Here is a 19,967-nt window from a genome sequence, read left to right as displayed (position 1 = left end):
CCGATCATAAGTATCTTTAGAAGTATTCCCCGCGTCATATAACATAGACGAAACGGAACTTTTTTTTACATACAACTCCCCGACAAAACCCTTGCAGTATGAGGTATTTCTTGCAATGATGCCTCTAAAGGTAGGTGGTGCGCCTTAGCGATGATGTAGGATGTACGCAGCAATGATACTCAGCGTGAATTTTCCGGATGGACGTATTTATTCTCCGTTGCGGATTTACAAGGGTGAACTATTCGGGTCATTGGTCGGAGTCGTACTGGCGCTCTCTTTTGTTACGTGGGTAGCCGAGCATCCGCTGGTGGCCGCTGGAAGAACTCACAGAACAACTAACTCTCGTTTGCAGTGCCGTGGTAAACTCGGTGTATCATTTCAAATACGTCGCGAGCGTAACACTCAAAAAGAAACTTTTTTTCAACAACGGTAATTTTAATCACGTCATTTTTCAAGCTTAGCAAACTTTTTACCGTAGATGATGAAGATATTACATTATCTGATAGAAAAAGTCTTCCAAGGCGGGAACGTTATACAACCTTCCACCGGTAGAAACAAATGTAATGCGTTATTTCACTTCACTGCCGGTTAACGTACAGAAACAATAAACATACACCAATGGAAACCTTTGAGGCATTAAATAACCGCGATACTGTTTTGTCAGTTAATTTTTGAATTTTCAGTGGAAAATACCAAAATAATAGAATGATCACGTAAATGAACTAATTAAGTGCATAGAAAAATGACTTCGTCGGTTGTGCATTAGCATAATGATTGATGAAACAATGCTTTCCATGATTTTTATTCAGTGCGGCGCTTATAAATGGTTTGAATAGTTAGTCGTTGTTCGAGTAAGGAAATTTAGTGATGCAAAAAACATCGCCTTTCGTCTGGATTTATGCCTACGTTTATCGGATAGATGTTTATCTGTCGCCGCACCACTCCTGTTCCTGTATATCTGTCCGCAACAGGTATATTGGCTATTATTTGCTCCACCTCCGGTAAAGCGACAATTCGCTATAGCGAGTGTTTATTAGTGCACCGTGGGGTGTCGTTATATCGAGGTTGCACTGTATTTGACTCTTCTAAAATGCTTTAAAAAATGTTAAAACTCACTATATATAAAATTTCCTGGGAAAGGCCGTAATGGGCCCCTCCAATATTTTTTATATCTCGGCATCCCTTAATTATTTGACCATGGAAGTTAATTTGGGCAAGTTGGTTACCTGAGAAAAAACGTGGCAGTCGACAATGTATTGAGGTCACTTTGTACGGAGGAGGCAATTGCAGATGAAGGTGTCTTCATAGAAGGTGAACACGACCCTGTTGGTACACCCGTTCATAGTTATCAACATAAAGAATGCACTATCCCTGAGTGTACCAGATTATATTTGTTATCTGTAACTCGTTGCCGTTCATCCTGTAGTTAATTCTTCACTGTTTACACAAATTTTCGAAGAGGTTTAGCTTTCCTCACTCGTTCACAAAACTTTTCTTATATAAAAATGTGCAATTTTTACAGGCTGCGGCTATTAAACTGAAATAAATAGCTGCTGGATCATGATCTTACAAGTTAAAAATGCCTTACCTTATCAATACAGAGAATAAAAACACACACCTGATCCCTCTCCTATTCATATCCTGCACAGCACTAGGAGGGGCCCTTTTTACACCAAGCAGGCGAGTGAAGATCACTATTCCGGAAATTCCAATAGTTGCACTGGTAATAGTACATACATGCTGACAATTTGGAATGAGACATTTTGAGTTGGACACAACTAGAAATATTACCAGTGTATGATCTCAAATTAGTGAGTGGAAGGAATACTTTGCCAACTTACTTCTCCCAAACATTCTTCAACAAAATGCCTATTATTCCACAACCTTCCCACTCCAGACGATACATTATTATGATACGAGGTATTGCATATCATCAAGGCACCTCAGAAAGTTAACCTCACAGCAGGGCGTTAGTGACACAGTAAACTTGGCTCAGATTCTACTCTCCGGTTACTATATCAATATTGATGGAAAAAATTATCTTTAAGCATAAAATAGCATGTTTATTTCGACAAATTTTTTATAGGGTGCACCTCTCCTGTTTTGGGCCCAAGCCCAGACTTCGTTGTACGGTTTTTTCGTAATTAGAGAGGTTTGTAATGGGTGGTTTTTTAAATCCATTCTCCATTGGCAGGTTCTGGTACCTAGTCTGCGATGTCGAAATAGGGGGGTGTACCTAAAATTTTGCAGTATGGGAGTTTGTTGTATAAAAATTTTACTATTTTATTGCATTCAATTGATTTAATTGCATGTGAGTTTCATCGGTATAGTGATTCAGTCTTTCCTCCCATGTTTTTCATGTATAGCTGCCTTTCTTCCGTGAGAAACCTCAAATCCTTCCCATCAGGGAGCAGCATCCAGCTGAGCTTGTGTGTTTGGCTGTTGGTGATCCTAAACCTCTTGTACAATGGTTCAAGTAAGTCGAAGATTCCATGATTTTTTACTTCTATGACCATGTCTTGTGGTTACTCGTGAATTTGAAATTATTATATTTAGGCTTTTATGAGTCATAAAAATGAGAACTCCTCCCTTTTTGTTTGTTAAGATTAGTTTTATTTGACATTTGAATTTGTAGGAATTTCAATGTGCTTTCTCAGCTTAATATCTCATAAAATGTGAGAGACATTTGAATACAGGTATTTGGAGAAGTTACTTGCGTACAAATCATTTTAAATCTTTTGACAGAGTGAACTATTTGATATATAAAACTAACTATGACTCAGGAAAGAGGGATAATTAAATTTAAGTTCTGGAAATTAATCTGAGATTTTGTGTTTTCATTGCTGTCACTTATGTAGCTTGTTTTGTGTTCTCCAGGAATGACTTAGTGATCACTGAAAACAGTCGAGTGAAAATCATTGAGGATGGAGATGGGCGTTCAATCTTACGGCTAGAGCCTGCTCTTTCCTTTGATGTGGGTATCTACAAAGTAGTGGCTCGAAATAAAATTGGGCAGACTGTGGCTCGAACAAGGTAGGATCTTGATGTGTGTTTTTAATTTTCTTGTTCTATGCTTCAACCAATGCCCATTACTTAGATTGATTTTTCATCCAAATTGGTAGAATGGTTCTTGCAACGACCCCTGGTGCTCCAGATTCCCCAGAAGCATCTGATGTTTCTGACACAGAAATCCTTCTAAAATGGAAGCAACCTCGTGATGATGGAAACTCGCCTGTTCTTTGTTATTCTCTGCAATATAAGCAATCAGGTAATTTTTAGTAGTAAATAATATGTATTTTTATTAGCATAGATTTTTTGTACTATTAAGTCTAGTAGTCAGTGATTGTTTTCTTGATTGTTATGAGCAGTGGTAAATTAATTAGTAATAATATCTTCCGTAAATTATGGTAGGGAGTTTCAAATTTTTTTTGGTGAATATTTAATGAAATTAATTTATGTATTGTTATGTGGATTTATTTTTCTTGTGGAAAATATATCTTAATTTCTTGGTAAATTTCAGATGCCTTGGATTGGATAGAATTGGCTTCAAATATTGACCATGAATTCTATCTGATTAGTGGTTTGAAACCAAATACCTCTTATCATTTCCGACTGGCAGCTTATAATCATATTGGATGGTCCCACAAAGGAATCCCAACAGAATTGGTGAAAACAAAAGAAGAAGGTAACTTTTCTCTTCTTTATTCATGCAACACACTTTGATAAGATGATTATTTTATCACAAAATGTGTAACCAACAGTCGTAAACTCATTGCTATTATGATCTTGTTAACTGATGGCAAGATTTCAAAGTTGTCTTTAAAATATTTATTGATTTCTAAGAGCAGTTTTAAAATGAATTTTGGGACTCTTAGTTGTAAGGTCTTCTACTTTGTAGAGGATTTTTAACGGTAAATAATCTCATGTTAGTGTATTAATTATATCATTTTTTTGTTCATTATGGATATAGGAGCTCCTAAGGTGCAAATATCTCGAGCAATGAGACACTTGCAGCAAATCACCGAGTCCGGTGCCAAGATTGATGTGGATGACGCCAAGCATCACATAGATTATTCAGTAGAGAACAACCCCCCTGCTTGGAGTGAAGGAGTTGTTTCTGACAAGTTTTCTTTAATTTCTGAGATTAATAGGTGTGTACCTCTTCCATGGCTTAATTGCAATAATACCATAGCACATAATGGGGCTGTGTAGTAAATCTAGAGTAGTCATATATGCATGCTTTGGTTGTGAAAAGTGAAAAGAAGATTATGAGTAAACAAAAAAAGGCTTTCCTCTCTTTAAAGCCATTAACCAGGGTTTAACTTAGTCTCAATTTATTTCATATTACCTGTCTCACTGATTGGATGGCTGAATCACCCATCACCCAAACATCGTTGAATCAGACTATCCTGATTTGGAAGTACAAATGGATTTTTAAATTATATGATTCAAGTTACAGTTGAGCTCATTGAATTCGGAATTCCCTAATCCACAAACAGTCATAATCTGACGATATCTCCAAAGCATGCTTTGCAGAAATTTTGCTGAATAATTGCATTCATCATTATCTACCTTCTGAAACTGTTTATCGCTTAAAAAAAAACTGCCTGTTCACTGTTGTGTCTTTCGAAAGTGGGAGACACTGTTACTCTTATAGCAAATTATTTCCAAGTCAGAAACTGCTATATGCACTGCTCATGCAAAGCAGAGATGACCCGACTTGCCCAGGTGGGACTTGACCGGGCCTGATGCATTGTGGAGCTGACCTCGCTGTTGTGACATTAATGTCACTTGGCTGAGATGGGCAGTAGAAATGGGGAGAGTCTGTTTGCCAAAATTATTTTTGCCAAATTTGTGTTTGAGCCCCCACATCGACCAATTTTCTATCCACTTCCTCAGTCTGTAATCAGTGGATATGGTGCCGTCACACTTGCATATGCTCCGTTGACGTGTTTTCAAGCAGCTGATGAAGATTAATTTTTAAAGACTAGTAATTCAGCTAAAAAACAATGTTCATCCACGAAATTTTAGGCGAGTGCAGTTTAGGCAGGAGTCTTCTTATTCTAGTACTTTAAAAAATTGTGCATGTTCCCCATTTTTCCATTCCATGGGCAACCTTACTCGGTGGTTTCACAATTTTTGTGTAGTTCCATGGTGAAAATTGTTCATGAACATTGGGAGATTGAGGATAGAGATAAGGGAGGTCTTGGCAGGAAGTTAAAGGGTAACCCACAAGCAGTAGAGGAAGTCTGAACAAAATTACCATTTTATCTATTATAAATTGAATACCCTAGGGGGCATTCCCCTCAAGTCCCTCTCTGGATCCACTGTTGGTCATGAATTATCATAAAAAGCAGTATTACCTACCCTTATTTTGTGGAATTAATGTTGAATTAGTCTCATTGACATAGTTAAATATGGCCATAATGTAAAATGTTTGCATAATACTTACAGGGGTCGATTCTCATCTGTTGTAAAAGCATTGGATAAATCAACGGACAAGGTTGTTGCAGCCAAAATATTTGAATGGAAGCAAGCTCCACCAACAAGCTCGTCAGATGGCCCAGTGACTAATGGAGTGCCAAAGGAGGGTGGAGACCGTGGAACTGAAACCAGTGAAGCTGCAGTGCAGAGGGAGTTTGAGGTCCTACGTACTCTCCGCCATGAGAGAATAGCATTTTTAGAAAGTGCATGGCATGGTGGCGGCATTGCTGGTTTCATTATGGAAAAATTACAGGGCGCTGATATTGTAACATTCCTCTCATCCCGACATGAATACACAGAGCAGATGGTGGCAACTATCATAACACAGGTAATCTCCTTTTTTACGTATTATTTTTGGTACTTCTTTATATTTCAGTTCAGCTGCAGAGTTCATATTATATAGCAGATATGTTGCTCAGGCACTTCTTGATCAACTTGCTTGTTTCTTGGGTCCAGTGTAAGGATAGGAAATGGGAAGGGAGTTAAGCTCCAATACTTGAAATCATACAGTTAATGCCAACTGTTACACATTCTTGGCGTAAAAGGCTTACAAGTGTCAATCCTGGGAAAATATAAATTGAGGGTGAGCTTAATGCATTGAAAATAATCCCTTACTAAGTTCGCTTACTTTACAAGTTCCATTTTTCAAGTTTCAATTGTAAATTTTGTAGTCATTTCAAATTTTTTAAATTTAGAAGTGACTACTCTCTAAGAGGCTACTCTCAAAGGTAGAGGTCTCAAATTTTTTAGTCCTTAATTTGTGTCAGTTTCATAATTTTTTATGGGGCAATTATCCTCAGATGATGTATTTTTTGATCTGCTCTAATATTTGCCTGGAATCAGATGGAATGGTTTACACATATGTAAATTGTTTTATCCTTAGTGGGTATGCAACCATAAACTTCGTTCTCGTCGAGAGGGTTGCATGCTTAGTGAATTTTTGTTCCATTACCATTCAAGCTGGACACACACTAGTGTGACAGGTTGCTGTGACAGGATGGTACTTTCAAATTACCCACGTGGCAGGCGTGGTTTGCAAGTGACCCGAGGATAAAGCACCCGAGCTATTTATCGATAATAAGGAAACTCTTAATTAGCTCTATCATACGTACTGATTCTGAGTGAACTTTCTCACATCCAATAACTTTGTTTTTCTCAGCTAGAAGTTTTTTAACTTGACCAGTGGTCTTGTGAAAAGTGCTAATCGCATAGGATCACAAAAATGATTCATCTTGTCTGTTTTGACCTCTGGAAGAAATCGAATGTGGAATTATGTTAGGATGAATATAATCTAATATAACTTTTTGAAGCCAAGGAAACGAGGGAAATCATGTATTCTTGGCAAAATTATGCTTGATCTATTCTATTTATAGTTCTGTCAAAACAATAAATAGAGTAGATTTGATCTCCAAGGCCTTTAGCCAACAATGTAACTAATGGTAAACTTTACTGAAGAATGTGAAGGGAAAGTTGAATGGAGAATAATAGTTATAGCAATGGTAATTTGCATTCAGAAGAATATAAACTCATCTATCCTTAGAACACTGTGGTGTTCAAGTGATTAAAATTCCCCTTTTTAAATTATATTTTCAATGCCCCGGAAGACTTAATTTTACTGTTCTATTACTTGCCTGAAAATATTTCACTGAAGTAGAAAAGATTATGTGAGGTTCCTTACTAAGGGAATAGTCGAGATATATAGTATTTTCTCTGTTACATCATTTCCTAGCATGGAGTTTTGTTTTTGGCCATTTGAGGGTAGAATTGCCTTGGATGCTTTTAAGTTTTTTTTCTCCCTTTTCACTCAAATCAATCACCAAACTTTTTGCAGGTATTGGATGCTCTCCAGTACCTTCATTGGCGAGGCTATTGCCATTTAGATATCCAGCCAGATAACATAGTTATGGCTTCTGTGCGAAGTGTGCAGATCAAGTTGGTGGATTTTGGCTCTGCACAGAGAGTTACTCGGCTTGGCTCTTGTGTGCGACAAGTTGGGCATCCAGAATATGCTGGTGAGTGCAAAACTGAAGTTTTTTCTTCCTAAACCTTTTCTTATCATAACTATTCTCCTTTTCTCTTGTTAAATCTAAATAAAATCAGTCTATTGTGATCTTAGCTGAGTTAATTGAAGACATGGAGTACGCTGAAGAAATGATCGAGCTGTCATATTAACTGCAGTGATACTCTCATGTTTGTGTTATATTCTGCAGCTCCCGAAATCCAATCGGATGATCCAGTTGCCTTCCCCCAAAGTGACATTTGGAGCGTAGGAGTAATCACCTACATCCTTCTGTCTGGTGAATCCCCATTCAAGGGCTCAACACCGGAAGAGACTCATCAAAATGTTTCTTTTGTCCGCTTCCGCTTTGAGCACCTTTTCAAGGAACTCACTCAAGAAGCAACCAGGTTCATCATGTTAGTTTTCAAGAAAGCTCCAAGGTAAGAAAAGAAGGCTAACATCCATAGTTAAGTCCTCACTTACGTTTATTTTTAACTGAAAATCATGCATTGTTTCTTGCATGTAGTCTGTAGTTCTTTTATGCATTAGTTGATTTTAGCTTTTTATGATCAACCTATTATTCTTTAGTATACAATATTATCCATTGCATAGGTATCATGAGAATGTTAGCATATCATCCATTATTCTGCATCATCTCCTCCCCTATGAAAAGTAGAAAAAACATTATGCATTGACTAAATTTACAAATGATTGTGGAAATAGCTAATTTAATATTTAGTTGTTATCACCATCGATAACACTTTCAATGCTTTAATAAAATGTGTTACTAGGAAATTTCCTTATCCTTGGTTGAAACAATGATGACTTTGTAGTGCTCTAATGCTGTGCCATCTAATTGTAATAGCTTCTTTATTGAATCAAAAAAGTAATCTCCAATAGCCGTAATGTTAGGGATCATATCATCGGTATGAAAAAATTTACTGTATTGGTTTGTTGGAATGGAATGATTTGCGGTAGTGACTAACCCCAGCCTCTCAACCAGAAACAGTTCTCAAGCACGCTCACCCACAATGGATTTCATACTAAACTCAAAGGTAACTTTTGGAGGGTTTAAGGGGTCTTGCTAAGGTTGCCTTGGTTGAGATACCACTTTCTCACATATACACATACATAAGGCACTCACTCATTGGGCTCAACTAGAAGAGAAAATGCTCGGACTCAATTGATGGAACAGGTACCCTGGGCATGATGGGTGGACCAGTTTCAAAATAAAAGATTTCTGTCTCAACACAGCTGAGGGTTGGTTCTTCACATCAATAAAATGTTGAGTGAAAGGAGATGGTTGGCACTGCTAGTAATATACAGTTTGTCTATAGGAGCAGCATGACTGAAATGCAAAATTTTCTCATAACTGCAGTTTACTTTACAATCAGTCAAATCGCCCATTCTGGTTAATATAAGATTACCTTCTATACTTAAAGTACTGCTATTGAAATCAATTGTAACCTATACCCATGGTTTGTGAGATGTAGGTGATGAAAAAATCGAAGTAATCCAAAACTTGACTTTTATTTGGAATTGATTATTTTCATCACTTCCAATGCTCATAGGCTGGAAAAGATAAGGACTACCTTTATAAACCAAAGATACCCCTGAAATGATAAGGAAACTCTGGGAAGAACTTGAACGCAATATGTTTTTGCATGATTACCCTTCTCCCAACTTAATGATGGGACAATAAAGAATAGTGATAAGCTTTTAGGTCGAATCTCAAATCCATGGATGTGATTGGATCTTAAAATTTCTGTCTCATCTCTATTAAAATATTTATTATTTTGCACCTGTGAAAATTTACCTATCTTGAGTTGATATTTATTTTTAATGTTATCTTCTCATTCTAGCAAAAGGCCTTTGGCTGAAGAGTGTCATGAGCATAGATGGTTATTACCCACTGAGTTCATGATTAAGAAGAGGGAAAGAGCAGTATTCTTTGGAAATCGCCTCAAGGTAAATATTTTTATGAATTAAATAAGTTTTATTCTAATTGACTTCTTGGAACTTTAATTTTCTAGGTTGTAGTTGATTTCTAGTTACCAAAAACTTTTCAGCATTGAAATTTTTTCTTGCTCTTTATTGAGTAACATAGTACCTAAACTTCAATGGAATTACTCTTTTCTCTCATAAGTGAAATAAACTTGAGTCATGGTACAGATTGAGTGATCAATATGGTAACTTAGTCTGTAACTTGGTTGCCACCGATAACTGTTAATTACTGTATATGCATTTAAATATTGAATTTTGATTTGAAAGTACCTACGTTTCCAACCTTTTCTGTGGCTGTATCTCTTCGAAGGATTGCCCATTGGAGAAAATTGTTTTATTTTTTTTCCATAAAAATGTCAAGTACAAACATACATTTTTTCATATATGAGTAAATAATTTAGATGTTTGATATTGAAGGATATCAATAAACGTAAATTAGATAGTGAATTTTAATTTCTTAATTCCCATGTGAAGACTATGTGTTTAAATAGGAATACCACTCAAACTTACATCTTGGCTGGTGTAAGTTTTACTGTTTTCTTACAAGTTCATAAAGTTTTCATGAGCTCCCAACTTCAAATAGTCTTCTAATAGTGAATTCATATGAAGGTGGGCAGTTATTATTTATAATTCAATTTTCTCCTCCCCATAAAGACCTTAGTCATTTTTAGGCAGTCATCAGTTTTATCCTGTAAAATATATATGCTCTTGATTCTCATGCAGTTAGTGATTTGAGTGATTTAATGAAGTTAGCACTGTACAGTTACAGTCTCACTTGAAAAGTAATAATTTTAAAGTAAAATTTTGTTTGTGAAAATCTTAAGGCAACGTATTTCTTTGAACCTGGATGACACAGTTAATGCACTTGAATTTTCTGGTGGTAATAATAGATATGAATGAAGCCAGTATGACTTTGGAAATTCTTGTGAAAAATAATTGTGACAACCATTTTTTTATCTCCTGCAGGAATTTTCTGATAAATACCATTCAGAAAAGCAAGCGCAAGCTGCTCAGTTGTCACAATCTGTGACCAGTGCTCTTAGTGGAGGAGGTCGAGGAGCATTACTCAGGTCTACGAGCATACAGGAAGAACTCACTGCAGCTACATAGTGTGCTGATGAAATGGAAGCGTAAGCAGAGAGAGGATGATATTCAGCTGGCTGATGAATAATAGTGGAGACGAATAATTTTGCAAGACATGGCAAAAAAGCGTTATGTGTTTTGGAGTTTGGTTACTATGAATGGGGATGTTGACCGTGGTGACTCCATGCATGATACCTGTCCATAATCGGGCAAATGTGATAATGATAGCATCTCAATGGGAGATTAATGGTGGGTAAATAATGGTCCTTGTGATAAACAATGCCCATGTCTCATGAGCTGCTTATTATTAAGTGCTTTTCTTACAAATAAATGGTGCTTGTGCTGTATAATCATCGTTTGGAGTGGCTGAGTAAGGAGATGGCATTATTGGAATTGTACCTCACTAAGTTACATTTATGAGAAACCTACCCCTTTTGTAAATACACACCCACTTCCTTTTCTCTCAACGATACTCGGTTACCTTTGTTTCCATAAAATGTTTGTGACAATTTCTCTTAACTGTCTGTTATAATTGCCAGAAAACCAGAATGTATGGTCATTCATACTTCAGTAACCCCTTTCACAATATTTTGATTTGAGAAATTTCTTTGATATTGGATGCTATAATTCATAACTCTGATAAATTATTGGAAAATTTTAAATTGCAAATATTTTGACCAGGAGACTGAAAGTAATTAGCATATCATCCTGACAGAACTTTAACTCCAAAGAGAAAATTTATGTCTAATGTGAGATTGACATATATGTTTGCCAATTAATTTACCTCACATAATTGCTATATCTTATATTTTCATATTAATTGCAGGATGTCAACTTCACTTAATCCATAAAACAGATATCCGTACCTGATAAGTATATGGTAACATGCTAAAAAGGCCAAATTCTACTTTTATTTCTTGATTCTGTACATTTATGACATGTTGCTGTAGAATTTTTATGAGAATATATCTTGTTGTTCTTTAATATCATTTCATTTGATTCCTATGTAGGTTCTCAGGTAGGCACCTTTGGCAAAACATAAATTCTTGAATGAATCAAATTTCAACTTGTACTGCTTCCTTAAAACAAAGCTCTATTTTGCTACTTTTGAGCACTAAGCAAGATATTTCAGTGTCAATTTTTGTCACGGTTTTCTTTAAGTTCTCAAGTCTATCCTCATGATAGTTTTTATCAACTCTGTGATCAACTTCTATCCTGTATTAATTACGATGCTAAGGGAGACTATGGGTTAAAGTATCCAAAGATGATCAAGGTCATTGGTGTTATGCCAAAAATTCCTCTTAAATGTCATGAGTATTGGCATGTGTAAATCATTGGTCTTGAAAAATTTTAACCCTTTAAAGAAATTGATTCTTTAATAGTCAATTTGGTTGTTTGGATCAGCGGTGAGCAAAGAATGGAAATGGCTCTGGGAAACAGGTGAATAATGTTACTTGATAATTAGTGTGGCTGTGTAAAATGTATAAAAACTCAGTCTCGTGAATTCTGATTTTATACTTTTGATTGAAGTTGACCTTTCCTTCGAACTGCATTGAAAGAAACTGCAATATTCAGAGTAATTTTCATCTTGGAGGAATTTCTATGTGGATAGCCATCAGTCAAAAGTGTATGATTATGGTTTTAAAACAGAATAAAGCTGCCGAGGCCCAGAGTGCAGTCAGTGCCAATATTTGCTGGTCAATGATCTGAAGCCCTTAGGCATGGTGCTAGCATGACCAAAAATAAATAAATGATAAAAGAAGATAGTACCACAGCATTTACTTCAACTTTTTATGATACCTTTGTCATTCACTCCACCTTAGTATGAGGTGAACGGAAGAGTCATTAAATAGTGAATGGAAATCATGATTTTTAAAAACTTGTTTGTACCAATGGGCATGGCTGCTAATCGGTGGTTTTTATCTGTGCATTAATCTTAGCATTATTCATCCATCAATGGTGAATCTGATTTGCTGATTGTTCTTTTTGAAGTTCTTTGACATTTCTGCTTGGTAGAGCAACACCTTCATCCAGTATCTTATTTCATTAATAAGCAAATCAATATCAAAGTTTGTACACATTTAAAATACTAGTGTACATGTTAATTTTGGACTGCTTACCTGTCCATCATAATGAATATTTGCTCAGGGCCTTATATTCATTCTTATCAAGCTGTATTGTAATGAGATACATGTCATCCACCTAATTTATCTGTATAATATTTTCGTGTAAATAAGATTTGCATGTAATATGGCATGGCACACCTTTTTTTAATTTCTATTTCTCTAAGTTTATATTGTTTCAGTCTTAGAAATTACACCACCGTCTAGATGTAAAGAGTTCACTTCTCTGGAAAAGCGTGTTGACAACCTAACACCCATTTGTGCCTCAGCACCTTCTGCTGTGGCAAAAAAACTACCCTTTTCAGGAAAATGAGGGTCTAATGAAGGATTAACTTCTGAGAAGGCAGATCAACCTAGAAGTTTTATTTTCATGTTATAGCAGCCATAATATTTTATGACTCTCAAAATATGGAAAGTAGTGGCGAAGTTTTTTTTTTGTTAACATTTCATTGGAAACCCTTAGTCTGGAAAGCTAGAATCTTCATACTGATGTATTCTCCAACTTCCACTCCATTTTTTAACATGTAGCTCAGTGCCCATATCATCTAATGGCTATAATCAATTGGCTTGGCTTTCTGTAGATATTATGTAAAAATTTAGCTTCTCTATGTGTGCATTACGACAGTGGCCTCTATTCCTATCTGATTTTAGAAGCTAATTTTCACTGTCTTACCAAGAATCATAAATTACAATAAAAATTTAAGTTTGCAACAAATATGCTCTCAGCTGACTCATGGCTGCTCTACCATGGGCTTTTTATGGATTTGTTTATGCAGCAGGGCATGGAGAGTAAGCTTTATATTGTCCCTGCTTGATTTTACTAGAAATGATATTGCTCAAGTGCAAGTCCTCAAAAATTCCACTTGAGTAGTTGGTACTCAACTCGAGTAGTATTACCATGAAAATTAAAAGTATTACTAACATCAAGTCATATAGTTTCAGTGTCAGAGCTGTTGAGGCCAGTAGGTTCAGAAATCTGCTCATGGGAAGCACTATCATCAAACACATGTAAGAATCATCCATAAAGTCAATATTGTTTAAGCCTAGGCTGGCTTTACATGTAGCAGTGAATTACAATAACAGTCGACATGGGCACAGTTTATGGTTTTGGCAGTGGTGGTGGCTGACCCTCTCATAACCCAGTGGCATATTCTGAGTCATCGGAATGGACCACTGATTCACTCATACTCTCTTTTATGATACTTTTATACCCTCCCCTATTTTATTTACTCAAATGCCAAAAGAATATATGAAAATGATGGAGTTAGTAGACTGGCATTGGTCTGTAATTAGTTTCAAGAGCAAGACGATGAAAACCATTCAGGATAATCCTCTCTAAATGAGGAACCTCATGCATTATCTCAGGGCCGGGCCTGAAGAACTCATGGCCCATTTGTTTACTTTAATAAGTAAAGGCAGTACTAATTTTTGGCAATGTCAAGTTCATTCTGTCTCTAACTCTAGTTACTCCCCCATCAGATAAACCCACTGACGGTATTGAAGCTTGCCCAAAGGGCACTCTTCCCTTCTTGTCTATGCTCCACCTCCTTGCCCTTTCATATTTGGAACATTTGACCGTACATAATGATCACAATTGTGCTAAGTTGGTGACATTGGCATCCAAAGCCATTGATGGTAACATCTACAAGGGCATATTGAAAAGTAAGGTCTCCAAAAGCGCCATTTCCGAACGTGAGTAGGTAGGCAAAATTTGACTACAGCACTGCATTCCTTGTTTCTTTTGCCAAAGTGTAGAACCACCCATGTGTCCTTCGGCCCCTCAGTCACTACATAGCAGTTTTTTAGGATGTAGCTCCCACTTAGCTTGCCTGGCAGGTGCAAATTATGCTCAGTATTAATAATTATTATTTTTCTTATAAGTACTGCCCTAATTGCTGGAACTCTTGAATTTAATATGCTCAGCATGGTTTTTGAAAAATGGATCGCTATTTGTGCTGAGCCGGACAGTGCAGATGAAGAGGGTCTGAGGAAATGTAGTCCGCAGAGATTGGAAGATAGCCTCTGAACAGGTAACTATTTTAAAACCATTAAAGGAAACAGTTGTCAGCATCTGTGGAGAAGAGTATCCTACGCGATCCGTGATAATACAATTATTAATCCTTGTAGATGGTGTATTGTCACGGTTCATGGCCGAAGAAAATCATGGTTGTGGGCTTGGCTTTGCCGAACGTTAAAAGTATGCATTTCATGGAAGATCCTCATTTTTAAAAATGATGAAGTCAAGATTATATGATGTTGGATCTAAGATACAAAGACGATCTATATGACGACATCTCAAAGACAGAGACCAAACAAGCTGTTGAAATGGGCAAAGAAAATGGTAAGCTTAAGATGAGCCCGTTCAATGTTCATAATACGTAATAGGCTCCGATAAAATTTGTATTCATCGATTCATTAGGTACTAGAATAGAAAATTTACTTCTAAAGCATAGGCCTCTATTGTTAAGTTGTGTAGAAGTATTCTGGTGAAGGATATTCTTGTTTAAAAATGTAAAATTTGAAATGCATTTATAATTTTAATATTTTTTGAGAGACCAGAATATTAGCCATAACAGCATTTCACTCTGGAGTTCTTTTAACCACATCCTCAACTACTAACCCTCCCATGACCATCAATTACTGCAAGAACTTGAGACCTACTTATCACTTGCAGTCCCACATACTGAGGATCCACTGGCCTGGTGGGCTTGTCATAGATAGATTCCCAAATCTTGCAATTTTGGCAAGAAAGTATTTATGCACTTGCCCATTCCAGCCACACAACACATATGTAACAAAAGACAATTTTCTACGGGTATTACCGTATATGTCTTGTAACACCTAATTTTGAGTGGTTTGTTTTGGTTGTTGGTGTGACGAAATAAAAGCAATAATAAGCAGCAGAGGTGGAGTGAGGTAATTGTTGGGATTGTTGACGGCGCGGGAGGAGATGAAAAGAGGGGACTCGGATTGTGATAGTTATGGCGGACGGGTGTTTCCCTGCTCCCGAGTTTGTATTATTTTAAAGTTCAATAAAATGTTTGTAAGTAACGTGAAAACGAAGTGAAATTAATTGAAACGTTACATATTGGCGCCGCAACGTGGGGCACGACTTCTCGAGAGGATCGAGACCACGGAACGCCTGAGGAACGAGTCGCGTCGTAGAGAGCGGGAATTCAAGATGGCGGGAGTGAAAAAATTTTACGAACTGAAAAAGGTAGATTTACAAAGTTTGTTGAGGAATCGGGGATCGACGACCCAAGGGGCGAAATTTGAGCTGCAGGAACGTTTAAAACCGCTTTTGATAAAAGAAGGGGTAGATATAGAGACACATGAGTTTGAGATGGAGACGCAGGACCAAGGATACAGTGACCTACGGGTGCTACTAAGACAGATGCTAGAAGAACAGAAGAGTCGAAATAGAAAATGGGAAGAAGAACGGGAGAGTAGAGATAGAAAATGGGAAGAAGAACGGGAGAGTAGAGATAGAAAATGGGAAGAAGACCGGGAGAGTCGAGATAGAAAATGGGAAGCAGAACGGGAGAGTCGAGATAGAAAATGGGAAGCAGAACTGGAGAGGCGAGAATGTAAGGGGAGAAAGGAAAAACAAGTGGAGGAAGTGCCCGGGAAGATGGCGGACGGACAACAATCCACCACAAAGGCAGCTGGGCTAGATGAGGAAGCAGTCCAACGCATCGTGCGTGAGAAAGGCACGGGACCTGACGTCGCAGTGGCATCCGCGGTGCAGTTGAGGGTCCCGACGTTCGATGGGGGGCATACATCGGGACCCCGTGAGGAGCGTGCGTGGAGGACGTCGGGAGGCGCGTTCCAGCACAGCCAGCAGCACGGATGGAAGTCGCAGCAGCGGGAGTGGCAGGCGTCGAGCCAGCAGAGAGAGGGACGACGGGACAATAACTTTCTCGGCGATGGATACTTTCACCGGCCGGGCGAGAGATCAGCTGATCAGCGGCCTGCACTAAACAATGTAGCGGAGGCGCGCCAACCGGAGCGACAGCACCTTGTCAATAGACCTCTGGACAAAATTTTAATTTGCCTTCAAATATGTTCTAAAAAATCAATAAGGATAAATATATACGTAAAACGTTTATTATATGTAATAATTTTCCATGGAATGTTTTTTAATGGCAAGAAAAGGAAGCTTTTCTCATCAGCAGACACTCCCACCTCAATACGTATTTCCATTGGCTGACGGAAATATGACGTCAGCTCATGCAACCATGCGGCGGTCCCATGAAATTCATGGGGGTTCGGCGGATTTGCAAGATCTTCAGCGCGGATCGGCACTTCGTTAGCGTTTCACTTTGAGAAGTGAACATAATATCGCCGTGACGTGCTTTTCCGAAGAGTGAAAAAGTTACTGGGGATATTATTTTGCTTCCGTGGGCATCATGGATCCTGGTTTCGATAAGGGAGACGCGAGAAACTTGCCTAAATTTTCAACTGCCTCAATGTTTACATTCATAGGTATAAATAGTAACTACTGAATTAATAGTAACTACATAAATTCTGAGACCCGGGGAGTGAAGATGGCTAGGTGAGTGTATCACCACGAGTGGAAATTGATTTTCTTAGGGTATTAGTTGATGTCAACGTTTCTAAATCCTTTTATTCACATAGAGTCAGACGAGAAGAATACGGCGATGATGCTATAAGTTACGTGGTAAAGCGTGATAAAAATGAATGCATCGTCCGTGATCGTATTCGTAGGTTCGATCGAAGGCCTATGTTGTTGAAGCCCGTCTTTTGGAGGAGAGCGGCGAAAGCGAAGTTGTGACTCTTTCGTGTAAGGATTGCATAGCCTGTTTGGGTACGTAAGACTTTACTCTAAGTGGTATTGTATCTTTTTTATTTAGCATTATAAGGAAAACAAATTTTCCCGTTATTTATTCGTGTAAAACAACCTGATGAAATTTTTAAGTGGTGAAATCTCCGATTTAATAGACATAATAATTAGTATTTCCTGAAGTGTGGAAAATATAATATGGAACTTCTTCGAAGTAGCCCACTTGCTCAAAATTTCACTTTTAAGTAACTTAATAGGATAAAAAAAATCCCCTTTTTCTGTTGCTGTTCCTTACATTCTTTACCTACAGCAAAAATATAGGAGATAAAACTATCCGCTTATTATTATTACATTTGTTACCTATCAATGAGCTGTAGGGTTCTACGGTACTTATTCATTTGGTTTTGTAAGCATATATTCGAGTTACTCTAACATTGTCCAGTCTTTCCCTAGTTTCAAGAAAGAATTACTTCAGTTAATTATATTAGAGTTTTCGTAGTAAGTACCAATAAATCAAGAGACTGAAATTCGTCAGCACTTTTTCATCCCAACAGTTCGTCATTCACCGTCTTGGGGGACCGTGTGAAAATACTTATTTGAGGCATTTCCACTAGTATTACTGCACATAGGCACAATACAGTACTTATAGCTGCGCTTCGACAAATCGACGAAATACGTACGACAACAGAAACGGCGTGATATCCACAAAATCACTAATTCTTTACCTCCTCTACAGTAATGCGCACGGACGCGAACAACACTATTGCATGAGCTGACGTCATTCAAGATGGCAGTGGTGCGAATTACGTTCTTCTTGCATGGCAAGTGACAGCTATTTAAAACGCTCGAAATAAAAAAATGCAAGATTATACGGCCAAAGTGTTACGCCATTTAGATTAATATTTACACGTACTTTTCAGAAAGGTCTTTACCTTGATAGGTGTCCAGAGGTCTATTCCATGATGGCGGAAGGAAGCAGTCACATAACCGAGCTTGGATCGGCGGGAGAAGGTGACTCTGAGAGGATCGCGAGAATATTTAGGATACGTGAAGGTAACGTAAGAAGGGACGAAGGTCGGGTGGAGAGAAGAAGGAGGAAGGAGAAAAGGAGGAGAGTAAAATTTAAAATGGGGCAATTAGATAGGTGGCGAGAGTGGTTACACCCTGGAGAGACGGTGGAAGGGTGATGTGACAGGAGAAAAGTGAGGGTAAATACATGTGTAATAATTTGATATGGATGATTGCAGGAGTGTTTGTTGATTGTTTATTAAGTGCATGGTTGGTATTTATATGCTTGGAATGAATGATGACATGATGAATGAATGAGTAAAGTGAACGGAGAAGGGGAGTGATAAGTAAGAGAAGTGTGACAGATGGAATAATGAAATGCCGGTGTGTGAAGTCGAGTGAACTGTGTTTGTGTGATGGAAAGGGGGAAGTTCAAAACTGAAGGCGTTGGGGCCACGCCCGTAACCCATAATACTTTGTTTTTGAAGGCTTTGAAAAAGAAAATTGCATGTCATTCCATTTTCTTTTCCAATGGGGCAAATGTAACACCTAATTTTGAGTGGTTTGTTTTGGTTGTTGGTGTGACGAAATAAAAGCAATAATAAGCAGCAGAGGTGGAGTGAGGTAATTGTTGGGATTGTTGACGGCGCGGGAGGAGATGAAAAGAGGGGACTCGGATTGTGATAGTTATGGCGGACGGGTGTTTCCCTGCTCCCGAGTTTGTATTATTTTAAAGTTCAATAAAATGTTTGTAAGTAACGTGAAAACGAAGTGAAATTAATTGAAACGTTACAGTCTGAATATAGTCCCCCCTTTTTTTCCAAAAATGCCCATGGTAAAAGTAAAGGGGGGGGACTATGTACATATATTCAAACGCATTTTTTTAACTTTTCCCAAAACTGAAGCCTCAAAATTAAGGGGGGGACTATATTGGCAGAAATACGGTAATACTGTGACATGCAGAAGTCAAAACCTGCAGCCTGAACATGTTGAATAATTTTTTTTGCATGAAAATTTGAAATTATCAAATCTTTTATGTTTCATCACTATCCTTCCTGGGAGTTTTGACACATGGTTGAATTAAACTGTTGACAAATTAATTGAGGTTGATTTCCTTTATCCTCTTGGAAGAGTTTGAGGCAATAATTTTCATTCATCTCCTAATCCTGACACAATCACCATCAATGTTCCTCATCATCTTTTCCCTAATGCTAAGCAAAGTGTTCAGAGACGAAATGCACTAGGGGACTGGCAAAATGAGAATACATACATATGTATTTTGGTGCATGCATCATTATATTGTATGATCCAGAAATTGTTCATGCGACTTGAGTCAATACTTGTGAATAGTAACAACTTGATTAGATATGTACTTAACTCAAGATAGAAAGTACTAATCGCACATCCCTAGAAACTCGTGCAAATTCTGATCTTCATGTGGTGGCCTTTTGAGTATCACAGC

General features: G+C 37.6%; 1 protein-coding gene across 7 annotated transcripts in view; it reads left to right on the top strand.

Moving 5' to 3' along the window:
• The window catches only part of LOC124162716 (obscurin), a 260,560-nt gene extending 249,006 nt beyond the window's left edge, over positions 1–11,554 (top strand). For all 7 annotated transcript variants that reach the window (XM_046539364.1, XM_046539373.1, XM_046539331.1 and 4 more), the window contains 10 exons: positions 2,367–2,476; positions 2,878–3,033; positions 3,123–3,268; positions 3,521–3,685; positions 3,971–4,151; positions 5,455–5,812; positions 7,316–7,496; positions 7,695–7,923; positions 9,346–9,451; positions 10,454–11,554. In XM_046539364.1, coding sequence (XP_046395320.1) covers positions 2,367–2,476; positions 2,878–3,033; positions 3,123–3,268; positions 3,521–3,685; positions 3,971–4,151; positions 5,455–5,812; positions 7,316–7,496; positions 7,695–7,923; positions 9,346–9,451; positions 10,454–10,597 — 1,776 coding nt within the window. In that variant the 3' untranslated portion in view covers positions 10,598–11,554. The remainder of the gene's footprint in view (positions 1–2,366; positions 2,477–2,877; positions 3,034–3,122; positions 3,269–3,520; positions 3,686–3,970; positions 4,152–5,454; positions 5,813–7,315; positions 7,497–7,694; positions 7,924–9,345; positions 9,452–10,453) is intronic.
• The last annotated feature ends 8,413 nt before the right edge of the window (positions 11,555–19,967 follow it).

This window comes from Ischnura elegans, chromosome 1 (assembly GCF_921293095.1).
Source record: "Ischnura elegans chromosome 1, ioIscEleg1.1, whole genome shotgun sequence".
In the NCBI taxonomy this organism is placed as follows: Eukaryota; Metazoa; Arthropoda; class Insecta; order Odonata; family Coenagrionidae; genus Ischnura; species Ischnura elegans.
The sequence above is the reverse complement of the archived record's forward strand: the minus strand, read 5'-3'. Positions and strand labels throughout refer to the sequence as shown.